The sequence below is a fragment of the Armigeres subalbatus genome, chromosome 2 (genome assembly GCF_024139115.2).
Source record: "Armigeres subalbatus isolate Guangzhou_Male chromosome 2, GZ_Asu_2, whole genome shotgun sequence".
Lineage (NCBI taxonomy): Eukaryota > Metazoa > Arthropoda > Insecta > Diptera > Culicidae > Armigeres > Armigeres subalbatus.
The window spans coordinates 121244810-121271237 of record NC_085140.1 but is presented as its reverse complement, the minus strand read 5'-3'; the positions used below and the strand labels follow the sequence as shown (position 1 = coordinate 121271237).

General features: G+C 40.4%; 1 protein-coding gene across 8 annotated transcripts in view; it reads right to left on the bottom strand.

The window, feature by feature from the left end:
* LOC134210761 (peroxidasin) overlaps window positions 1–26428 on the bottom strand; it is a 671031-nt gene that overhangs the window by 579581 nt on the left and 65022 nt on the right. For all 8 annotated transcript variants that reach the window (XM_062687010.1, XM_062687008.1, XM_062687009.1 and 5 more), the window contains exon 3: window positions 22299–22713. In XM_062687010.1, coding sequence (XP_062542994.1) covers window positions 22299–22498 — 200 coding nt within the window. In that variant the 5' untranslated portion in view covers window positions 22499–22713. The remainder of the gene's footprint in view (window positions 1–22298; window positions 22714–26428) is intronic.

Below are 26428 nucleotides of genomic sequence, written 5' to 3'. Positions count from 1 at the left end.
TAGTAATAGTATAATGTTTTAATTTGTCATTCAAGTAGTGCTTTAGTATTGTCAACAGACCAAGTGATTTTATTTTCGTTATTGTCTATCCGGAACAAAGTTAGAACGCTTTTTATACCGAAGTTGGATTTTTCTCCAGATACGGGCAACTTTCCCAACTTCGGAAGTAGTGTGCTGGATTCGCCTAAAGATGCGCTGAACAACGCATCAATTAGTTTGACAGAAAAAACTTCGGAAGAAATTTCGGTTCGGAAGTCCCGACTTCCGAATTCTAAGTTGGTGCTATACGCCGACAATACAAGGTAAGAAAATATACTACCCAAAAACACTTTTACTCAAAACACATTTATTTCAAACCAGGTGCACTCATCCCAGGGCATGCACGGATTGTTCCGGATTGATGTTGTTCGAACGTCAACATCAGAAATATACATGGTTGGTAAACTTCGCTGCAGATAATTCGATGCCGCCGGAATGGTTTTCATCACGACTCGTTAAAACTTAATGTTTTTAAAATCTACTTTTCTAGTGAAACTTTTTCAATTTTAAAAATGTGAATTCCAGGTGCATATAATAAATGTAACAATAAAATATTTGGTGAAATAATCAATGTGCTAAATATTGATAATGAATATTTAAATTAAAACATACGGAATAAGTGACTATTCATAACTGCCAAACTAAAATATTCTAGTATTTGTATTAAAACATTAAAAGAATAAAAGAGATAAATGTTAAAAATAAAAATCCGAAGATCAATTATGTATGTGAACAATATTGATAAACAACAAAAATAAATTTTTGAAATAAACTTTGACTTCCTGTTTTTTATGATAATTATATTATATTATATCCTCCTATTGACGAATTCGAGAGACAAAAAGAAGAAGACATGTGATGGTGAGAAACAACAAAATCGTTCATGGCAAAGTACGGCGACGATTTTTAAATGCCTATATTAAATTCAGAACAAAAGGTAATTAAAAACCAATCGATGCAATGTGCGAGAAAAATGGAAAGTTTTTTTAGGTGCATAATACGAAAAAATACATAATTTAGAATAATTGTTCTAAATGTATCTTTTCATTTTTCTCGCACTTTACATTGATTAGTTTTTAATTACATTTCGTTTTGAATTTAATAGGCATTTTAAAATCGTCGCCGTACTTTGCCATGAACGATTTTGTTGTTTCTCACCATCGCATGTCTTCTTCTTTTCGCCTCTCGAATTTGTCCATTGAGATTCATATCTCATGGTTTTGAAAAACATAAGATAGACTAATGGAATTGAATGAAGCGAGAGTTCCATTCCCAATGCTGATTCATAAGTGCATCTTATGAACCACATTGCGAATTATTATGAAAATAATATACTTCTCATTGCGGTTGCAAATCATAAGACGCTCTTATGAACATCATAATTATTTCTTATGTCCCCATTTTAAAAGCAAAACTTATGACGGTCATAGGTGCTTTTTCCTCAGTGTTCACTATGAGGACAAATTCTCGCATGATTTTCATAAGATCAGCTTATGGACGAACTTTTTTTAGCTTTTTCCGGGTTTCATAAGACTCTTATGCATTGTATACGATTGCGAATAAACTTCATAAGATACCAACCAGCTTTTCATATGACAACATCATGATTGCCATAAGAGCACTTATGAATAACGTTGAATGAATCAGCGAACAGAAAAGTATGGCAATCATAAGAGAGCGCTTATGCATTTCATTTATTATTCATTGTGAAAAACACTCTAAAGACGTGTCGCAGTTGAAAAAAGGAATATGGCGATTCGCTTCGTTAATTTACCACCGGCTGATTAAAATTTTCGAATGATTCAGCGTAATAGTGAAACAATATATTGTCAACAGATTTTGTTACAAGGTAAGTAAAAAATAATGCTCAAATACAAATTTTCTCAACAAAAACATTTATTTTAAACTAGCTGAATTCGTACCCGGACATATACGCACGAATAGTTGTGGATTGTCGAGCACCGAATACATCCCGAGACGTTTGTTGCACAGCCAGACAAAATTTGATGCCGTCGGAATGCTTTTCCCAACATGTTTGCGACTTTTGTGTTTTGTGTTTTAACAGGTTACCTTTTAAGTGAACATGATAACTTTAGCTGTAAAAATCGATTATCTAGATCAATTACCAAAGTCCAAAACTAGATGGTGAAAAATGAAACTAAACAAATTGTGAAAAGTGAAAATTGTGAAGTGATTATTGAAAAACTTGAATTTACAACATAAACGATAGTTTTAATAAAAATTAAAATTTAATACCAATTGACGAGCCAATTGAAATACATTTTTAAATAAAACTCGTGGATTTAAATTTTACGGAAAAATGTACAAATAAAAATTTAAAAAATCAATTACGTGCAAAAATATTAATAATGTTAAAAAATGTGTACCTGTTCATCAATTAATGGAAATAAATACTTGCTTTGACTTTGACAAGTTTGACTTTATTTTTTCCTCTCCTTTTCTGATTTATGTATTGAGTTTTTCCATGATGATTAAATCTATTAACGAATACGAGAGATAACAAGAAGAAGACGTGCGATGGTGAGAAACAACAAAATCGTTCATGGCAAAGTATTATGGCGACCATTTTAAATTGTCTTTATAAAATTTTAAACGATTCATAATTAAAAACAAATCAATGTGAAGTGCGAGAAAAATAAAAAACTACATTTTAGGTGCATTACACGAAAAAAAAATCAGAATTTTTGATTTGTTTTTAATTATGAATCGTTTAGAATTTTATGCAGACAATTTAAAATCGTCGCCATAATACTTTGCCATGAACGATTTTGTTGTTCTCACCATCGCATGTCTTCTTCTTTTTACCTCTCAAATTCGTCAATCATGATACTCTCTATTAAGATTCATATCTCATTGTTATGAGAATCATAAGATTGACTAATGGTATTCAATGAAGCGAGAGTTCCTTTCCTTCCTTTCCTGCCTCGCGAGCAGAAATTTTTTTTAATCAGTTTGTTATCAATCGTGTTGATGTTGGTCATGCTAGCTAGTGAGGGAGAATACGAGATTTAAAAAAATAATGTCTGCATCGAAGAGCACAAAATTATGTAGTGCAGAATCGATCGTGTTGTAGAGGCTTATTAAGCAAAGCACATTGATTATGTGTCGGATTGATTTGAAACACGATTTTCGTCTTCGGGTTTTAAAAATAACTTCGTTTAGTCGCTTACCAAGGTGGCTTCACATGAATTACCTTTTCAACTAACCAACGATTCCCGATTTGGTAATGCAGCAACTCAAATGTGATCAAATTCGATTTTATATAAGTCCGAGTATGAAACACATAAGTTGTTGTGCTTCATGTGCACGGGAAACTAATCTTCCTCTCCTAATCCTAAATTGACTGTAAGGACGTGACCAGCATCGTTATTGGTCATGAATTGTAAGCTCCGAAGCAAGTACAATGAGATTTTTTTTATCCCAAGTAGATTATTCAATTGGTAAGCTATGCATATTCGCTGTTTCTCGGCCAATCATAATTAGCAACTACGATGTGTACAATTAATCATGTTAAGCTACGCTATTTTTTACTATTTGTACAATATGTAAGGAACATTGCGGAGTCGTAAGCTTTTTGCATGTCTCATATGCACACACATATACAAGGACAAACATACTACAATTTCTATATTTTTACATACTCACTGATATAAAACTGAATTGATTAAAAAATGATCAATCTCAAGACCACTCGCTCCACGATGAATTCATTTGAAAGCGACACAAACGCTGGCCTTATCGCCAATAGTATATAAACGGGAACGCGGCAATTTATCATAGACTGCTTCTTCTGTAATTATAGCTCTATTGGTTGCCAAACAGATATTTTATTTCGAAAAAGTTAAATTAGAATTGCGTATATAATCCCGAGTAGACGAAAATAGCTCAATATTATCAAATGTTGATAAGATAGCAAAATGAGATATGGACATGATTGACATAAGAGATAAAAGATCAGACGACAATATCAATATTTTGCACTAAAATATCATGAGGATATCAAGATATGTTATTTGTAATAAGTGATCGATATCAAGTGCCATTAGTTTGTTCTTATCCATAGCATATCTTGATATTTAAATGATATTTCGGTGAAAAATTTTGATATTGTTGCCTGTTCTTTTATCTCTTATATCAATCAAGTCCATATCATGTTTTGTTATTCTGTTCATGGCTTCTGCCCGGGATGTAAAACAAACAAAACAAAATCCGCGGGAAAAAAAATTAAAATTTCGTTTCGTTTCGTAAAATTTTGAATTCAATGGACCTTGATTTCGTATCGTTTCGAAATCTCGAAAGTAAATCTATATTTCGCTTCGATTCGTTTCGATTCGTTTCGAATCAACATAGACATTTTAAATTTCGTTTCGTTTCGTTTTCTTAGGAAAATCGCATACCCTTAACAATTAGCTGTTTTCTAACTATACCAAAATATCATTTAAAAATTTAGCAGTTTCAAAGTTAATTAGAGTGAAGAATTCTCGTGAAGAAAAAGGGAGAAACCAGAAAGGATGTCTTGAAATTTGAGTAATTACAAAAAATTCTAAGCCCGCATGATATCTGGTCCGCAAGTAGTTCTGAACTCTCCAAAAAAGTTGATGTTGATGTCCATGCGATTTCCCGTTAGTTCGCTGTGAATCGCTACGGTCCTTAGACATTTCTGGAAGACAATAAAAATCAGAAGCGTTGTCAAAGGGGTCAAAACGCACAAGCCCAAGTTTTAGTGTTAGGTGGAACAATAAACAGACCTGACCGACGGTCCTCCGACGAGACAGGAGGTTTGCGCAGGCCCAATAAGCCGCATTTAAAAACAACCGTTACGTACGACATAGAAGAATACCTACGACTCGATACAATCGGCAACGACCTGGACGACGTATAAAGGATCAGGATTGGAAGCTTGGAACATGGCACTACGAGTCGCTAGGCTTTGCAGGTTGCGTCAGGATAATCTATGATGCTGGACAGGATACAATGTGTGGAAAAGCGGGCATCGAGCGGCTACCTTCTACCAAAGCTGTGGCACCACCAACAAGCTGGGTACCGGCTTCATAGTTTTGGGAAAGATGCGCCAACGCGTGATTGGGTGGCAGCCAATCAACGTAAGGATGTGCAAGCTGAGGATAACAGGCCGTTTATTCAACTATAGCATTATCAACGTGCATTGCCCACGCGAAGGTAGACCCGACGACGAAGAAGCGTTCTATGCACAGCTGGAGCAGACATACGATAGATGCCCACTGCGGGACGTCAAAATCGTCCTCGGTGACATGAACGCTCAGGTAGGAAGGTAGGAAATGTATACACCGGTCATCGGACCAGATAGTCTGTATACCGTATCGAACGAATAAATAAACTTTGCAGCCTCCCGCGGAATGATGGTCCGAAGCACTTTCTTCCCCCGCAAGAATATCCATAAGACCACATGGAAATCACCTAATCAAGAAATGGAAACCCAAATCGACCACGTTCTAATCGACGGTAAATTCTTCTCCGATATCACGAACGAAGGCACTTACCGCAGTGCGAATATTGAATCCGAAAACTACCTCGTAGCAATATGTATGCGTTCAAAACTCTCGGCAGTGTACACCACGCGTCGGAGTCGTCCACCGCGGCAAAATATTGAGCGGTTACAAGACGGTAGACTAGCCCAAGACTACGCGCAGCAGCTGAAAGTGACACTTCCAACGGAAGAGCAGCTAGGCGCAGCGTCTCTTGAAGATGGCTGGAGAAATATTCGATCCGCCATTGGAAGCACCGCAACCGCAACCGGATCAAAGAAACGACTGGTATGACGGAAAATGTGAACAGTTTGTTGAAAATAAGAATGCAGCATCTAGGGGGGTCCCGTAGCGTAGTTGGCTACACGTTCGCCTTACAAGCGAATGGTCATGGGTTCGATTCCCAGCCCCTCCACCAAACCCTCGTCAGTCGCCAGATCCACAGCCCATACGGTGGCGTTTGGGGTACGCGCCTTACCGTCACGGCTGCCTGATGACGACTGACAACTTGTTCTTCTCGGAGGCATTCCTCCAACGTTACCCGGATTAATGGCAACCCAACAATGCAACGATCATTGAATACACGACATGGACAAACGGATACAATGGACTCACGATGAGATGGACTGGCAACAACAACAATAATGGTAATGGAAATCTAAAAATAGATTCTGTGTGGATTCTGTAGAGCAGCATACCACAGTAGATCTCGGCACAGTAGCGGTTAAGTAACACAGAGTGCCTAACAAATAAATAAAGGAATAAAAAAAAAAGTATGCAGCATGGGTGAGATTGCTGCAACACGACACGAGGGCGAACGAGGCACGATACAAACGAACGCGGAACAGATAAAAATCGATTTTTCGGAGGAAAAAGTACCAGCAAGAAGATCGATACCGTGAAGAGATAGAGCAACTACGTCGAAGTGCATGGTAGGAAGAGGCTCAAGAGAGGACAAAGTAAAGCACCCACCACGAGTTTGTATTGGTGGTGACGAAATCGAGGTGGTTGAAGAATTCGTATACTTGGGCTCACCAGTGACTGCCGTTAACGATACCATCAGAGAAATTCGGAGACGCATCATGACAGGAAATCGTACGTTCTTTGGACTTCGCAAAACGCTTCGATCGAATAGAGTTCGCAGCCGTACCAAACTGACTATCTACAAAACGCTTATTAGACCGGTAGTTCTCTACGGACACGAGACCTGGACGATGCTCGTGGAGGAGCTACGCGCACTGGAAGTTTTCGAAAGGAAACCCTAGCAGCACAACAGTATGCAACATGTGTGCTGCTCGGGAAGTGCTGCGTACCACCTATGCACTATGGGGCGGCTCCATACAAAGTGGTGGCCAAAAATATTGTTTTGGTTTTTCCGCATTTTCTGATAGTATTCTAGTAAGTTCAACATAAAATTAGTCATATCTATGTATTTTCATCGCATCCGGAAGGTGTAACTAGTATTTAACCCAGTAATGAGCTACGTATTCCTGAACAATAAACTTAAACGTTTGTTTTTAATGTTAGGAACAGTTCAAATGCAAATTAAAACTAGAATATGGTTGCTGTGTCTAAAATTAAATAGGAGAGGTGGAAGCCCCCTCCCTCCTAGCTAAGATCTGACCCCCCTTCATTATTTAAAATATATTGTATAATGAAATTGTTTTATCAATCAGGTATTTTGGTGAAGAATTATTTGCCTACCAAACCTCACACTCCCCCACACACACACTTATCTACCCCCCCTCCTCCTGGAAATATTTTTTTCCGTACATTATAAATTATTCAAACTAGTTGAAAGGATTATTCTTTAATATGTTTCCATTATTATTACAGGACACATTACAATAACTTAAACTGAGTTGATGATTTGTCTCTATTGTTTATACTACAAGGATGAATATACTACAAAATAAAACTTGCTGAGCGTGGGGCGCAACCGTGGGTGGAGAGATGTGACCTCGATCTGTGTATTGTGGCGTCAAATTGTTGATTTGGTGTTATTTGTTTAGATGAATACAAAACAAATGAATGAAAACATAATTTCCACTGATAAATTGTCATAACAATTGTATTTATTAACTAAATCAAATTCATAAGCAATTCTATTCATTTTCTACAATTTCATCAAAAGCAAAATCATCATCCAGTTGTTCAACATCGTCCATTAGTTTGTCTAGTGCATTGCCTTCAGCGTTCAAATTTTCAGAGCTGTCAAGATCTTCGAATAATAAAAGTGAATCTGAATATTCAAGTGATACATTCTTTCGTATTCTACTACCTAGACTTATTAAACTTATCAAAGGATCAGATAAGTTCATAGCTCGAATAAAAACGTCATGTAGATTATCAACTCGTGACTCGTGGTACGACATTTTTTAGTAGTTTAAGTTGGCACTCTGCTGCTTCTTCAGCTAACATGCTAAGAGAAGCCAGCGAATGGATTATATTATGCTTCCAGCGTGAGCGAGTACTTTATGCACTGTTGCTGGGATTTTATATTAATCATACAAATTAATATACTGCCGATATGTTTCTTTACAAAAGTCATCAATTTTTTGATCGGATCTTGGCAATTGATTACTATTAAAATATTACGAAATCTAACAATAAGTTCTTCGTCGATGTCCAAAACTTTGGAAAGTAATTCAGGAATTGAAAATGCTTTTCGACACACGTTTCCTGTTGTGCTGGCCTGCTCCGTCTGCCCTGGGTTGATCAACTCGTACTTTGAATGCTTCGTACATTTTTTCAGTAACGAGTTTTTTAATCAAGATATTTGGACTCTAAATCCTTCGTAATATTTCACTTTTAAATTTCCATCCTGTAGGAAATATGTAATAAATACTCAAAAAGCACTCTTGACTATTTGAGATTCTTTTGGAAGAAAAAGTAATACGATGCTCCATATTATCATAAACAATTCTTTTCAGATTTCTTTTCGATTAAATAACCATTGCACAATATATTGTCGCGGATATCTTTTTCTAGAATACCGCGGTGGTCTTACGCTCGCAGGCTCGACTGCGAAGGTAAACGTCAAGATAGCCAAAGGGTTAAAGGATAGGGAGAATTTTTCCGATGAATATATAAACTTTGGGAATATATAAACAAAGTTATCGTGAAAACATTAAAAACTTTTTTGGCCAGTTGGATAGATACAGTTTTTATATAGAATGATAATTTTCGAGTGTGTTATATTTTTAAGACTTAATTTCACATTTAACAGTTCCACCTTTCAAGCTGTGTTTAATTTGTATGATTTTTTTGGTTTATGCTCGCAGAATCGATAATCGTAATTAATAAAAAAAATCAATTTTTTCGACCTTGTGTCAAAATGACTCTCATCCGCAGCTGGATTCTTGTCTCGCAGATAGTATAGACCCCAAACTAAACTGTGGTGGTGGTCTCTTGAGACTGCTCGGCCGTGCTTGTTAGATATAGTCCAACTTAGGCAAAAAAGACATTTTTCCAATAATTCCCCATTTTTACTAGTGCAACCTCAATAACGTACCCTCTTCAAAGTTTAGACAATTATCTTTCCAACAATATATTATTTTGCAAAATTGGACAGTTATTGGCTGAGAAAATTGCATTTGTTTGAAATGTATTTTTTCTACAATTTTCACAATTTTCCTAAGACTGATGTCTGTGGCGCTATGAACTTTCATCACAGAGGGCTGAAATTTAGAGAATCTATGTTTGAGCTAGCTGGCTATCAAATGGTATACAAGACACATCATTCTAAGCAAGTTAATTCTTCTATTTTTGGCCACTAGTTGCAGATGGCGGACGGTATACGTGAAGGAGGCGAATGATCCACGAGTTGCATCAAATGTTGGGAGAACCATCCATCATTCACAATGTGTAAATTGGAAGACTGCGGAGGGCCACGTACCCGGCTAGAATGTCGGACAAAAATTCGGTGAAAATAGTTCTCGACAACGATCCGATGGGAACAAGAAGGCGAGGGGCACAGCGAGCAAGGTGGATCGATCAAGTGGAGGACGATTTGCGGACCCTCCGCCGACTGTGAGGTTGGCGACGTGTAGCAATGGACCGAGCTGATTGGAGAAGACTTTTATGCACTATACAAGCAACTCTGGCTTTAGTCTGATATTAATTAAATAAATGACTGTGGAAGAATAGTTTTCTAAAAGATTAAGCCAGTATATATCTATCTGATTGAAACATCTAAGGTTTCGCTAAAAACTAATTTGAAATAATTCAAATGTAAGGATAAATGATTACGTTCTTGTTTCTTGTTATTACAATCCAAGACTTAAGTAAGTCGAATATGATTAAAACTCAACCCTTTTCTCCTTAGCTAGCAAAGTATCACGGATATTAATCAAATTTAATTGAAGCAGTTTGATTATAATCAAATCAAATTAAGACTACAAATTTGCAGCTCAAACGGTTTATATAGTCATATTTAAACTCGTTAATCATGTTATCTTTGTCAGTCATAATACATCATGTGTCACATATTTGAATAGAAATTTCCCCACGGTTCGCTTCAAGGCACTCCGGGCGTTCATTTCTCGAATAAGTTGAGTGCATTTCCCGTGGGAAACGAGCATATTAAGCAATATCTCAAACTCGTTAGACCCGGTGGACTATACCTGGCCGGAATCAAAAGAAAATAAAACCCCGACAACACCTTGCTGTTTATTGCACCAGCCAGCAGTCAGTGCAGCCAGCGCAGCGGCGACAACAACCGCCGCCGAGTTCAGCCGGCTCAATTCACATAATGGAATGGCGGGCAAAGGACGAGTTGGGGGAGAATGGTGTAAAATGCTTCAACACATAAAAACAACTACAAATTCAATTATATGTAAATGTAATACATTTCTTCAGAACAACATTCTTAGTTTTATAACGCTCTTGACGACCATAATTTACTCAACAAGAGTGTTATAAAACCTGCATAAAACCAAAATATTACTCTAAGCTCACATTTTCATTACAATTCAATATTAGTTATTTGAGATTGTGGATTAACGCACTACGGTAATTAAACAACCATGCGTTCACCACTTATTTCTCATGCAAGAAGCGGGTTTTGTGGGGATGCTTTACGCGTTAAAGATCCCCCAAGAATATGGCCATTCGCAGCACCTACTTCCAACACAGCCTCCCGTATCGGTACACCTGGAGATCGCCACTGCAGACAGAATCACAAATCGACCACGTTCTGATTGATGGACGGCACTTCTCCGACATTATCGACGTCAGGACATATCGTGGCGCTAACATCGACTCTGACCACTATCTGGTGATGGTTAAACTGCGCCCAAAACTATCCGTCATCAACAATGTTCGGTACCGACGACCGCCGCGGTACGACCTAGAGCGACTGAAGCAACCTGATGTCGCCACTGCATACGCGCAGCATCTCGAGGCAGCGTTGCCGGAAGAGGGTGAGCTCGATGGGGCCCCTCTTGAGGACTGCTGGAATACAGTCAAAGCAGCCATTAACGACGCAGCGGAGAACAACGTCGGGTATATGGGTCGAAGTCGACGGAACGATTGGTTCGACGAAGAGTGCAGACAGATTCTGGAGGAGAAGGACGCAGCGCGGGCGGTCGCGCTGCAGCAAGGTACCCGGCAGAACGTGGAACGTTATAGACGGAAGCGGAGACAGCAGACCCGCCTTTTCAGGAGAAGAAACGCCGCCTGGAAGAAGCGGAGTGCGAGGAGATGGAGCAGCTGTGCCGTTCTCAAGATACACGCAAGTTCTATCAGAAGCTCAACGCATCCCGCAAAGGCTTCGTGCCGCGAGCCGAAATGTGCCGGGATAAGGATGGGAGTATCTTGACGGACGAACGTGTGGTGATCGAAAGGTGGAAGCAGCACTACGAGGAACATCTGAATGGCGCTGAGAGTACAGGCAGTGAAAGTCAAGGCAGCGGAGGAGATGACTACGTCAGTTCAGCGGACGATGGAAGCCAACCAGCCCCCCACCTTGAGGGAAGTTAAGGATGCCATTCAACAGCTAAAGACCAACAAAGCCGCTGGTAAGGATGGTATCGGAGCTGAGCTCATCAAGATGGGCCCGGAAAAGCTGGACACTTGCCTGCATAAACTGATAGTCAGAATCTGGGAAAACGAACAGCTACCGGAGGAGTGGAAGGAAGGGTTATATGCCCCATCTACAAGAAAGGCGACAAACTGGAGTGTGAGAACTTTCGAGCGATCACCATCCTTAATGCCGCCTACAAAGTGATATCCCAGATCATCTTCCGTCGTCTGTCACCATTAGTGAACGAGTTCGTGGGAAGTTATCAAGCCGGCTTCGTTGACGGCCGCTCGACAACGGACCAGATCTTTACTGTACGGCAAATCCTTCCAAAATGCCGTGAATACCAGGTCCCAACGCACCATCTGTTCGTTGATTTCAAGGCGGCATACGACAGTATAGACCGCGTAGAGCTATGGAAAATTATGGACGAGAACAGCTTCCCTGGAAAGCTTACCAGACTGATCAAAGCAACGGTGGATGGTGTGCAAAACTGTGTGAAGATCTCGGGCGAACACTCCAGTTCGTTCGAATCGCGCCGGGGACTAAGACAAGGTGATGGACTTTCGTGCCTGTTGTTCAACATTGCGCTAGAAGGTGTCATGCGGAGAGCCGGGTGTAACAGCCGGGGTACGATTTTCAACAGATCCAGTCAATTTATTTGCTTCGCGGATGACATGGACATTGTCGGCCGAACATTTGCAAAGGTGGCAGAACTGTACACCCGCCTGAAACGTGAAGCAACAAAAGTTGGACTGGTGGTGAATGCGTCAAAGACAAAGTACATGCTTGTGGGTGGAACCGAGCGCGACAGGGTCCGCCTGGGAAGCAGTGTTACGATAGACGGGGATACCTTCGAGGTGGTCGAGGAATTCGTCTACCTCGGATCCTTGCTAACGGCTGACAACAACGTTAGTCGTGAAATACGAAGGCGCATCATCTGTGGAAGTCAGGCCTACTACGGGCTCCAGAAGAAAATGCGGTAAAAAAAATTCACCACCGTTCCAAATGTGTCATGTACAAGACGCAGATAAGACCGGTAGTCCACTACGGACATGAAACTTGGACAATGCTCGCGGAAGATTTGCAAGCACTCGGAGTATTCGAGAGACGGGTGCTTAGGACCATCTTTGGCGGTGTACAAGAAGACGGTGTGTGGCGGCGAAGAATGAACCATGAGCTCGCTCAGCTCTACGGCGAACCCAGTATCCAGAAGGTAGCTAAAGCCGGAAGGGTACGATGGGCAGGGCATGTTGCAAGAATGCCGGACAGCAACCCTGCAAAGATGGTGTTCGCTTCCGATCCGGCAGGTACGAGACGACGTGGAGCGCAGCGAGCGAGATGGGCAGACCAGGTGCAGAACGACTTGGCGAGCGTGGGGCGTATTCGAGGATGGAGAGATGCAGCCTCGAACCGTGTATTGTGGCGTCAAATTGTTGATTCAGTGTTATCTGTATAGATGTAGACTAAATAAATGAAATGAATCCCCCAGGCTTAAGCGATTTCAGCGCCGCAACGGCAACAATTAGTCGCCGCGATTCTATCGTTGAGTTACTGCAGATAATATTCCATTTATGCTTCCATACCAACGGCGATAGAATCGCAGTTGCCAAGCGATAGATTCGCGTCGCGTGTCTTTGGGGAAACCTTTTGAAAGACACAAAAATCTAGTAGTTTAAGATAGATCGTTCAGATATGTTGCTAGTTTTGTAGATTTGATATCTGCATGATTCGGTATTTCAGTTTATATTGATTATTATAATACCATCGAAAAAGGTTAAGGGGAGCCTATTGACCCATCCTCCTTTAGTCGTCGTTGCTAGTCCCGGTACGGTAGGCAGTCGCTAGAAACTCGGTTTTATAACAGGGTGTTCAAAAAGCTTGAAGTGGAAAAAGTCATGGTGCTCACGCCAAAATTTCGGAGGCACAAAAAACTAAAAGCGTTGTTGAAGAAAAATATTATGTCTATGAAAAATATGTTTATAATACCCACATTATTTGAATATTATCGAAAGAAATGAGTGCGCGTCGACTTGGAAAATAAAATTGAATTTTACAAAGCCCCACTAACGTTAACTTTGCATTTCTTGATTTCTTGCTTGAGATTAGAATCGGGTTAAAACTAATCGATAAAATGAAAACTTTGGTCTGATTTTAAATTATCTTTTCATTGATGTGGGTTTTCATAGAACACTAATTAAGTTCAGCCTAAAATATTGAATGGGTTCCTTAACATGAATTCGCAATTATCTGGTTGTGTTTAATGAATTAACAATACTGTGGCACCCTACCCCATATACGAATATACATATGTATAAAAATACATAATGACAAGATGAAACCGTCAGCCGGTAGGTGGTGGGTCTGAACGGGAAAACTGAATCAGACAGCTCGTCGTCGAAAAAGCAACACATGATGTCTATGGCATCACAAATATCACTATCAGCGACAGCAACAGCAGCCCCATCAGCATTGGCAAAAGCGTGCATTGTGCAAATATTTGCATATGAATTTCAACTTTGCACAAATAGGCGAGGAACTCCGGTACTCCCACGTAGCCGCTGCCACCACCACCCATCGTCATCATCATAAACGACACGGTGCAGAATCGCTCCAGGACACTCTTCGTGTTCAGCTGTTCCATCGTGATATTATATGCGAGCTCGCAGAAATAATTAATATTGAAATTCTCCTTTGAAAGTTTCACCATTACGACAACAAATTTTGAATAAGATCTTATTTTAAAACTGTTTTCATAGATATAATTCTTTACATCTGAAACTGTTTCTTATTTGTTATTAAAAGGTAAGAGAAAGGTAAAAAAGAGATAGATTCAATGGTTCAACACGTGAAAAGGGCGTTAATATTTGATAATTTACACAACTATGAGGAAATATAAGTCAAACATATCTGGAGCGGAACAAACCTACTCAACATTATGCAGCTCTGAAAGATTGTGCAATGTTTTACCATGGAATGGATGTGCACATATGTATGTGAATAAGTGCAGATACGAACAGAAAGACAACAGCGAAAAATATGAAACATGATGGAAGGGTTTTTCAAAAAGCTGATTGCAACTTGCACCTGGACGGCGATGCTTGGGGTGTCCTTAAATGCTAGCAGTAATTTAGATGTTGGACCATCCCTTCTTTGAAAATATTTTGACTTCTGTTTATATTTTTATTATGATTTAACAAACTAGAAATATTTGCTTACAGTATGTGAGAAATTTTAAAAATCCAGTAGCTTAATTTAGAGTTTATTTCTGTTTATTTTCTTACAGCACCTCTAAAGTGGCCCAGTTTTGATTGTACTCACAGTACAATGTTTGGGAAGCACTACAATTACAGTGGTAGTGGTGTATCTATCTTCTGTATATATAAAAATGAAATTGTCTGTGTTCGTATCCGCATAACTCGAAAACGGCTGGACAGATTTTCTTCATTCCTTCAGCAGGTATGTTGATTATCGTTTTTGACAGGATTATATGATTTTTCTTCATGCAAGGACCGTGAATAAGGTTAAGTAAATCATGAAAAACTAAAATTTGAATTCGTATAGAAATTTCACATGGACAGTTCACAACGCGAAAATTTGCCCACTATGCAGGGCAATGTCTGTCGGTCGACTAGTAACAGAATAATTCGAAAAGAACCTTAATGATGATAATGATGATGATGATACTACCATCTATTGTAGCAAGGCACCTTCCAGTAGCACTGATCATATCTGATAAACGATTTGATCATGCTTATATTATTATTTGTACTTCATCAAACTCCTGTACGAAGGGCCAAAAATTAGATTGGTGTGGTTTCATAAGCAGAGACACTTATGCGAATCCACGGGATAAGTAGAGAATTTCCTTCCAGAAGGAAGTTCGTACAATCAATTATATAATCAAGCCCTCGTTTTCCAGATTGAGGATCAAAGACCGGTTCTTGAACTTTAGCGTAATCAACGTCCATGGGCAACACGTTTGAAGTCTCAGGTTGGAAGATGGTGATAAGAATGTATTCTACGCGCAGCTGGAACGTTAGTACGACAGCTGCCCAAGCCACGACGTCAAAATCATCATAGGAGTTTTGCGCGTTCTGGTTGGAGTTTAGACTGACTATTGACGCTGACTGTCTGACGAACGAAAACGGCCTACGACTAATTGATTTCGCCGCCTCCAAGAATATGTCCATTCGCAGCACCTACTTCCAACATAGCCTTCCGTATTGGTACACCTGGAGATCACCACTGCAGACAAAATCACAAATTGATGGACGGCACTTCTGCGGCATTATCGACGTCAGGACATATCGTGCCGCTAACATTGACTCTGACCACTATCTGGTGATGGTTAAACTGCTTCCAAAATAATCCGTCATCAACAATGTTCGGTACCGACGGCCGCCGCGGTACGACCTAGAGCGACTGGAGCAAACTGTTGTCGCCACTGCATACGCGCAGCATCTCGAGACAGCCGGGCCGGAAGATGATGAGTTCGATGCGGCCCCTCTTGAGGACTGCTGGAATACAGTTAAAGCAGCCATTAACAACGCAATGGTTCGATGAAGAGTGCAGACAGATTCTGGAGGAGAAGGAAGCAGCGCGGAGACAGCAGACCCGCTTTTTTCAGGAGAAGAAACGCCGCATGGAAGAAGCGGAGTGCGAGGAGATGGAACAGTTGTGCCGTTCTCAAGAAACAGGCAAGTTCTATCAGAAGCTCAACGCATCCCGCAAAGGCTTCGTGCCGCGAGCCGAAATTTTCAGGACAAGGATGGGTGCATCTTGACGGACGAACGTGTGGTGATCAAGAGGTCAGAGCAGCACTACGAGGAACATTTGAATATCGCCGAGAGTACAGGCAGTCACAGTCATAGCAGCGGAGGAGAAAGGAGGAAGCCAACGAACCCCCACCTTGAGGGAAGTTAAGGATGCCATCCAACAGCTAAAGACGGATGGTATCAAAGCTGAGCTCATCAAGATGGGCCCGGAAAAGCTGGCCACTTGCCTGCACAAACTGATAGTCAGAATTTGGGAAACTGAACATCTACTGGAGGAGTGGCAAATCCTCCAAAAATGCCGTGAATACCATGCCCCAACGCACCATGTGTTTATCGATTTCAAGGCGGCATACGACAATATTGACCACGTAGGGCTATGGGAAATAATGAATGAGAACAGCAAAGCAACGGTGGATGGTGTGCAAAACTGTGTGAAGATTTCGGACGAACACGATCGAATCGCACCGGGGACTAGGACAAGGTGTTGGACTTTCGAGCTTGTTGTTCCACATTGCACAAAAAGATGTGCCGGAGCCGGGTGTAACAGCCGAGGTACGATTTTGAACAGATCCAGTCAATTTATTTGATTCGCGGATGACATGGTCGGCATTGTCGGCCGAACATTTGCAAAGGTGGCAGAACTGTACATCCGCCTGAAACGTAAAGCAACAAAAGTTGAACTGGTGGTAAATGCATCGCGAAGTACATGCTTGTGGGCGGAACTGAGCGCGACAGGGTCCGCCTGGGAAGCAATGTTACGATAGACGGGGATACCTTCGAGGTGGTCGAGGAATTCGTCTACGTTGGATCCTTGCTAACTCCTGATAACAATGTTAGTCGTGAAATACGAAGGCGCACTATCGGTGGAAGTCGGGCCTACTACGGGCTCCAGAAAAAACTGCGGTCAAAAAAGATTCACCACCGCACTAAATGTGTCATGTGCAAGACGCTTATAAGATCGGTAGTCCTCTACGGACATGAAACATGGACAATGCTCGAGGAGGACTTGCAAGCACTCGGAGTATTCGAGAGACGGGTGCTTAGGACCATCTTTGGCGGTGTGCAAGAGGACGGTGTGTGGCGGCCAGAATGGAATGAACCACGAGCTCGCGCAGCTGTACGGCGAACCCAGTATCCTGAAGGAAGCTAAAGCCGGAAGGGTACGATGGGCAGGACGTGTTGCAAGAATGCCGGACAGAAAACCCTGTAAAGATGGTGTTCGCTTCCGATCCGGCAGGTACGAGACGGCGTGGAGCGCAGCGAGCGAGATGGGCAGACCAGGTGCAAAAACGACTTGGAGAGCGTGGGGGCACATTCGATGATGGAGAGATGCGGCCTCGAACCGTGTATTGTGGCGTCAAATTGTTGATTCAGTGTTATCTGTTTAGATGTAAACTAGATAAATGAATGAAATGAATGATGCACATATTTGGAGCATCAATAAACATCTAAAATTAGATTTGATGTTAAATTAACATAAATTAACATGGAATTCAATCAACATCGTTGAAACTTCCAAGTTTATGTATTGCATGTAAAATTAAATTTGTTTTTGTTGCCTCATTATTGTCTTCTTTTGAATATAATTAACCTTTCCCATCAAGAATTGTATCTCATTTTTTGTCTCAATCAGTTAGGGAGCGTACACAAGTTACGAAACGCTTAGAGGGGAGAGGGGGGGTTGAGTGAAGTGTGACGATCCATACACAATTTTCAGAAGTTTCATTCAAAAAGTGTGATATAGAGGGGAGGGGAGTTGAAATCGCTTAACTTTTGCGTTACGTAATTGATGGATCTGGATTTAAGGTCAAATTTCCCGAAGAACCCTCTAACTATTTAAAAAAGTGAAAATTAAAACCAAAAAAGTGCTGCACGTGTGAACCGGCCTGAAAAATTCAACCAATGTTCGTTCAAAATCGGGAAAATGTTAGGCCAATCTTGAAAAATAGCACTTTTTCGTTTTTTTTTATGCGAGCACTACTTGCGCTCAAAATATTTCAGTGATTTTTCATGCGCACTGAGCACTTTTTCGAGCACCACTTGCGCTCAAAATGTTTTAGCGATTTGCATACGCACTGAGCACTTTTGCGAGCACCCCTCGCGCTCAAAATATTTTTTAGCGATTATTCACACTCTCTGATCACTTTTGCGAGCACTACCCGCGCTCATTTTTTAAAGCGATTTGGATACGCACTGAGCACTTATGCGAGCACCACTCGCGCTCAAAATATTTTAGCGATTTTTCAAACGCACTGAGCACTTTTGCGAGCACCACTCTCGTTCAAAATATTGTTTTGCAATTTTTCATACGCACTGAGCACTTTTGCGAGCACCACTCGCGCTCAAAATATTTTAGTGATTTTCCAAAAGCACTGAGCACTTTTGCCAGCATCATTCGCGCTCAAAATGTTTTAGCGATTTGGATACGCACTGAGCACTTTTGCGAGCATTACTCGCGCTCAACATATGTTAGTGATTTTTTACACGCACTGAGCACTGTGCGAGCACCACTCGTGTTCAAAATATTGTTTTGCGATTTTTCACACGCACTTTTGCGAGCACCACTCGCGTTCAAAATATTTTAGTGATTTTTCAAAAGCACTGAGCACTTTTGCCAGCATCACTCGCGATCAAAATGTTTTAGCGATTTGGATACGCACTGAGCACTTTTGCGAGCACCACTCGCGCTCAAAATATGTTAGTGATTTTTCACACGCACTGAGCACTTTTGCGAGCACCACTCGCGTTCAAACTATTTGAGTGGTTTTTCACACGCACTGAGCACTTTTGCGAGCACCACTCGCGCTCAAAATATTTTTTGTGATTTTTCACACGCACTGAGCACTTTTGCGAGCACCACTTGCCCTCAAAATATTTTAGTGATTTTTCACAAGCACTGAGCACTTTTGCCAGTATCACTCGCGCTCAAAATGTTTTAGCAATTTGGTTACGCACTGAGCCCTTTTACGAGCACCACTCGCGCTCAAATTTTTTTTTAGCGATTTTTCACACGCTCTCAGTACTTTTGCGAGCACCAACAGGACTCAAATTTTTTTAGCGATTTGGATACGCACTGAGCACTTATACGAGCCCCACCCGCGCTCAAAATATTTTTCGTGAGTTTTCAAACGCACTGAGCACTTATGCGAGCACCACTTCCGATCAAAATATTTTAGTGATTTTTCACACGCACTGAGCACTTTTGCGAGCACCACGCGCGCTCAAAATATTTTTTTAGCAATTTTTCACACGCTCTGAGCACTTTTGCGAGCCACACCCGTGCTTTATTATAGTTTCATTGGGCATTTTTATTTAAGGTACACTGGGAGAAGTGGAAAAGCAAAAATCGATATTGCTTGTTTGAATGTAAAAGTGTAAAACCAGTTTAAATGATCAATCAAAATGGGCTAACAAAAACAGTGTATTTTGGACCAACTATGCGGTAATTTATACCATTTCGGGCGCTTGAAATTTATGGAAATATATTTGAAAATAAGGAGTTCTTTTTCCACTTACCCCAGTGAGATGGGGTAAGTGGAAAACCCATGTTACCTTGACCTTCAATTGTGATGAGTAGTTACATATAACTAAAATCAAAACGATAATTGCTCTGAGTATCTTTTGTTGAATAATTTCATTGGCTTAACGGAATAGGTCCCCAAGGAATTCTCGTCCTTAATAAATTTGTTCGCAAAAATACCAATCAACGGCGAAACTTGTTATGAATATAAATGAATGTGAATTGTGGAATATGTTTACCTATCAGTGCAATTTTTATATTTTTGCCTTTCTCGTACAACAAAGTTGTACCGAAAGGCTATATGATCACTCCAAAAACGAATTTTTATACATTTTATTCATATGTAAAACATGTAAGAGGCATCAATACCGTTAGGTGGATTAATCTGGTGTTTTCTTTTGTATATTAGTCCAATCACAACTGAAATTACAACGATAACAAAGAAGGAACAAATTAAGATTCACAACTATCGAAATAAACCCTGAAGGGAAGAAAAAATGCGTGATCAGAACATTATCCACTTCCCCGCAGTGTTTGATACCTAGGGCAAGTGTAAAATCTTTGAATTATTTGCTTTCTTGGTACAAACCACTACCAACTGAATGAGTTTGGTTTAATTATACTATAATGGTCACCGGTGATATAAATTAGCTTAAAAAAGGGACAATTGGGGCAAATAAGAATTGATTTTATGAATGCAAAAGTTAACTTCTCGCGAAACCTAAAATGACAGTTCAAGCGTTAGCCGTGTTAGTGTACGTATTGTATCCAGTTTTCCGCGAGCGGTAATGGCCACCGGCTTGCTTGCGGTTCAGTCTCTGATTTGACGTGTCTGGAGGTCAACCGCACCCACCGCTCCGAGCATTCTGACCAATGTTGCATATAAGAAGGTGCTGATTCAGTGAATTCAAGCCTTCTTATATACCACATTGATCAAAGTGCTCGAATGGTGGGTGCAGTTGACCTCCAGAAACGTCAAATCAGAGACTAACCCGCAGGCAAGCTGGCGGCCATTACCGCTCGGGGGTACAATTCCAATTTTTCAAGTCGATTTTTACTCTTACCCCCTTATTCCACTTCCGCCAGTTTGCCTTATTAGGGGCCGTTCAAAAATTACGTCCAAGGTTTGAGGGGGGGAGGGGGGTCAGAGTTTTGTGACAGGGGGAGGGAGGGGGGTTCGTCTTATGTGACGTCCGTCCACAAGAAAAAAATACTGAAAGCATTTTAGAAACAACTTGCATTTTAAAAACATTCAAACTGTTAGTAAGGAACATAACTCACTATGTTATTGTGAAAATAGTGTACGAAAAAGATAAACCACAGTAATCGCTAAAATATAAATGAGACATGTACGTACAGGGGGAGGGGGGGGGTCAATTATTTGTGACAGTTTGTGACAGGAGGGGGGAGGGGGGTTGAAAATGCCGAAAAACGATGGACGTAATTTTTGAACGATCCCTTAACTTTGATCGGTTCATCCTTTTCCGATGCGGAGTTTATTAATTTAAGACTACGAGACTTGACCAGACTACGGGACTTAAGCTGGTTACGAAGTCCGTAATAACTCCCAGTGCCACTGTATAGGATATTGGGCAGAATCAGTAGTTTTCCGTTAATCAATTAATAATGTGAGGTTTATGATAGCCTTTATAATAGATTCTCGAGCAACGAGTTTTCCCATTAGTCCGTCAAAGCACTATTCAAATCAGACAAAGGAACTGGACACACAACGAACTTGGACAGTGGCCATTTTCCATATTTCTTAATTTTCTAAACCTAGTGGATAGCAACTTATGTAGGTGTGGAGCCGTATACGATGGCATCGATCACGTAGTTTGGTTCTGCTCGGAGAACGACGTCTCCAGAGAGCAATTACCTAGTGGCCCGAGGTAAACAACACTTTCAGGAGATAAGAGGTGTTTTGGGGGATCGTGATGTTGTTTATATGCAGGCTATCTATAATTTCCTTTGTTCTTCAGACATTAAAATCCAATACTCTTTTTTTTTCTTCAAAGTTCTGTTTTTTTTTGTATTGTCTCTGTATTTCTGCTCCGTAGAGCTCCGTAGCTTGGCCATCCGGAAGATACTCCCAGTCGAACCACACCTCGAGCAGGACGACACACCACACCGTCCCTGACGTCAAATGCCCGGGTGAGCTGCTGTATTGCCTATTCCCGAACCGCAAAGAAACATGGCTCCGTAAAGTGTTATACACGGCTGAGCCCACCAAATAAACAAACTTCAAAACAAATCAATTAATGAGAATATTTTTAATGAAGATCGAGTACCTAATTTATGCCCCATATCAGTCTATGCCAAGAAAGAACCAAACCGCTTTGTGCCATTTCTTTTTATCTCTCACACCCGCCTCTCAAATCTTGTGACAGAAAAGCAAATCATACACATGTACTTACACAATGTTGGTATCGAGGGGCATTTCCGGAATCTTATCGAGCTGCTGCTTGACACATCGCACCGTACGCTGCTGGCAAGAGCACTTTTGCGGGCAGCCCATCGCATTGCCGGTAGCCACGAGGGTTGCCAGCAAGATAAGCAGCTTGACCAACCAGCCACGGTTCGGGGCCGCGTGTCGTCGGCCGCCTAATTGCTGCATGATTTTCGCTCGGCTCTATAAATGGCTTCTATCGTTACGAGTTAAAGCTTCTGCAAACAGCCTTAGTTCAGATTATTTCTGTTTTTTTTCTCTCCAGACACCCGCCGTAGCACTATTGTTTCATTGGAACGCACAAAATGATGACGATAAAATGGCACTTTCAGCTTTAACGATGACGTTTATGAATTCGCACTCCGATGCCGATTTTAGTTTTCCTGGAAAGGCAGAAGGGAAATAAAAATGATAAATAAATTGAGCATAATAATTTATAATATATGATACGACGAAATTGAGACATTTCGACGTCTGCTGACGACGTACATGCAAATATTCGTTCAAACGAATTGAACCTTTTTTTTGCCTAAATCACCTCAACTTGATTTTTCATTTTCTTATTCATTGCTGGATATGTTCGTACACAGTTTATGCAAACTTTGATGAAATAGTATTGAACAATCAATTTTTTTTTTACTTTTTGTTTTGACTATTTTAGCTTAGCCAAAAAGAGTTAAAACATTGTTATAAATAAACGTGAGAGAGGAAAATGCTGTAAATTTCGATGTTGTGAATTTCTGCACATTCAATCAAACTGTTGTGTATTTTTCACATAAATTTCGAAGTGTGCCTGAGGAATACTGGCCAACAGTATTGTAACTATACCCCACAGTGCGATGGAGTGCGCCAGACAGCAAACATCCAAATTGGTGAAGTTGAGTCGCATGGAAAATAAATGGAGTATTAATTGGTACGCCAACCAAACAGTTTTATTGATCAAGCATGAAATGTGCAGCGAAATTCGATGTCTGGAAATTGCTGCCGTTGCCAGCCGAATGACATACTTCATGGGTTTGGCTGATTGGGAAGGTCTTTGGGATCAATCAGCAGCGCTTGTTTGACGAATAAAAATAAATATTCCCAACAAAATAATTGATGTTTATGGGCGTATAGCTAACACGTACGGAATGAACGGAGATATGGCAGAAACCATAGGGACTCGGACAAGTTCAACTGATTTGTATGGATTTGCGTAGACGCATTTGTAACTACGCGATTGATTGAAACAACTGGCGAAAAATATGATATTTAATGAACACTTTGGAGGCCATCTGTACATTTCAATAAACCAACGTTCTAAGTTGTTATCCTGTTTAAATTTATTTCGATTGTCGAGGAACAAATTTATAGATTTATATTAAAGTTATAAATTAAATAATTATCAAATATTTCAATTAAAGTTTATAAAATTTCAATATAATCATTTATGAAGACGGTTTTCGGTCCCACACGGTTACTTCTTATTAATTCAAACTGATGATATTGACCGAACATATCCAATGTCACACAACTTCATTGGATCCTGATCCATGTCGTTCCGCTGAAGCGAACGGTAAAAACCATTTCAGCATCCTAATCCCGAAACAGGACACGACAAAGGACATTATAATTAACTCTTGGCAAAACTGTCCCGAGTCAAAGCATTCGAGCTTCCTCAATTAAGCCTTCCGACTAGGAGTAGTGTATGCGGTGTTGAATGTGGTATGGATGTCGCTAGGTCCATTTCGATCCCGTGACACCACCGCTGGAGAAGATTCGGAACCGTATATCCTCATTACCCTGCAAGCAACATTCCGTGAGAAAATCCATACACAGCCACAATATGCAAAAGTGCATGGTGCGAGTTGGTATATGGCGTATAGGTACGGTGGTAGTGAAGGCGACTGCTAATTAACAGAGTGTTTATTAGCAACCGAATGTTTGCTGGACTAAATGATGCATAATAAATCATGAGGTGTACATATTTCCAGTGGGTTGGCCGTCATCTTCCCACCGAATGGATTTCCCGCCCGATCGAGGATGGACCGGAATGTTTATCTCCCCCTGGATGATGGGATAGAGCGTGAAGCTTGATGAATGATTGCTTAATGGGTGAAACGTAATTGATTTGAGTTGATTCGAAATTGGGTTGAGGAATCCCGGAAACCACCATTTATTGATAACACTGAATCATTCAATTGTGTTAATTTGTTAGTGTGTTTGAACTAGTAATTTGCGTTCTGATCCTTTGAACATAGGGTAAAACGTCCTATCGTTGTGGTATGCCCTAATGTTGCGGTAGTGTTAAAGTAGTCCGTTCTGGATATAATACCATTGAAAACAATTGTGGGTACGCTAAAACTCTTCGGATTAACGACTAGAACAGCTTTTGTTTGACTAAATTTCGTTCAAAATGATGAAAAATCAACATTTTTTGTTAAAAATTTGAATCCTTTGAGCCTATTATTGCGGTAGTGCTAAGATCCTATTGTTGCGGTATCGCTCCCCATAAGAATTACATGCAATACCGCAACAATAGGACTGACCTTCAAAAAATATCGCAACGATAGGCAACTGCGTCCTATTATTGCGGTAGTTTGTTTTTATTGTGGTAAAAACAAAACAACATAAGAACAGCACAATTGACGTAATATTTACGAAACTATAGTTAACGAGCATCCTATTCAACTACTACAATGTGGAAATCGACCAACAGGTAATTTTTGAAGAATTTTCGTAATCAATTCTGTTTTGACACGGTGCTTAACCCCTCCATAATAGGTCGTTTTACCCTACATATAATTAATATTTTCAGTTCGAACAAATCCACATGACATAATTGTTTACGAAATCTCTCAGCTTGAATTCATCAAAGCTTTTATTAAGCAAAATGGAAGCAGGATTGTTCTTAGAACATCGAGCCATTGAGCGAAAGCGGAGAGTTAATGAATATTTTTATCTTTGCATTATTCACTTTATTGGCACTGACTCAAATAATTTTAATTAACTTATTTAATTACTTATTCAAATTTTGGCTTTCTCAATATGTGGATTAAGGAACGATTTTTGTTTACGTTCCCTTATTAACAAAACAAGAAGCGCTCGCTTGTCTGTGGATATACAACAGTAAAGCACATGTGAAGATTGGACAAATCAAGCATCCGAAAGATGTTTAATTTGCAAAAAAAAGAGCTAACCGCGGTGGAGGTTGGTACTCGGGTTCTGATGGCTTTTCCGCAAAAGTGACTTTTAAGGGGTCTTGTTGTGTAGGGGTTATTAAACCTATCTTGAGAGTAGGAGGTTGAGGGTTCGATTCCCTCCAAGACACGTGGATTCTTTTTCGCAAATTTCATATCAATTTATCCATTTCAATCCAATTTTTCCCAAGGAAATTCCGAAGGATTTCCCAAGGAAATTCCGAAGGATTTCCCAAGGAAATTCCGAAGGATTTCCCAAGGAAATTCCGAAGGATTTCCCCTCGGAAATTCCGAAGGATTTCCCCTCGGAAATTCCGAAGGATTTCCCCTCGGAAATTCCGAAGGATTTCCCCTCGGAAATTCCGAAGGATTTCCCCTCGGAAATTCCGAAGGATTTCCCCTCGGAAATTCCGAAGGATTTCCCCTCGGAAATTCCGAAGGATTTCCCCTCGGAAATTCCGAAGGATTTCCCCTCGGAAATTCCGAAGGATTTCCCCTCGGAAATTCCGAAGGAAATTCCGAAGGATTTACTCTCGGAAATTCCGAAGGATTTACTCTCGGAAATTCCGAAGGATTTACTCTCGGAAATTCCAAAGGATTTCCCAAGGAAATTCCGAAGGATTTTCCAAGGAAATTCCGAAGGATTTTCCAAGGAAATTCCGAAGGATTTTCCAAGGAAATTCCGAAGGATTTCCCAAGGAAATTCCGAAGGATTTTCCAAGGAAATTCCGAAGGATTTCCCAAGGAAATTCCGAAGGATTTCCCAAGGAAATTCCAAAGGATTTCCCAAGGAAATTCCGAAGGATTTCCTCTTGGAAATTCCGAAGGATTTCCCCTCGGAAATTCCGAAGGATTTCCCCTCGGAAATTCCGAAGGATTTCCCCTCGGAAATTCCGAAGGATTTCTCGAAATTCCGAAG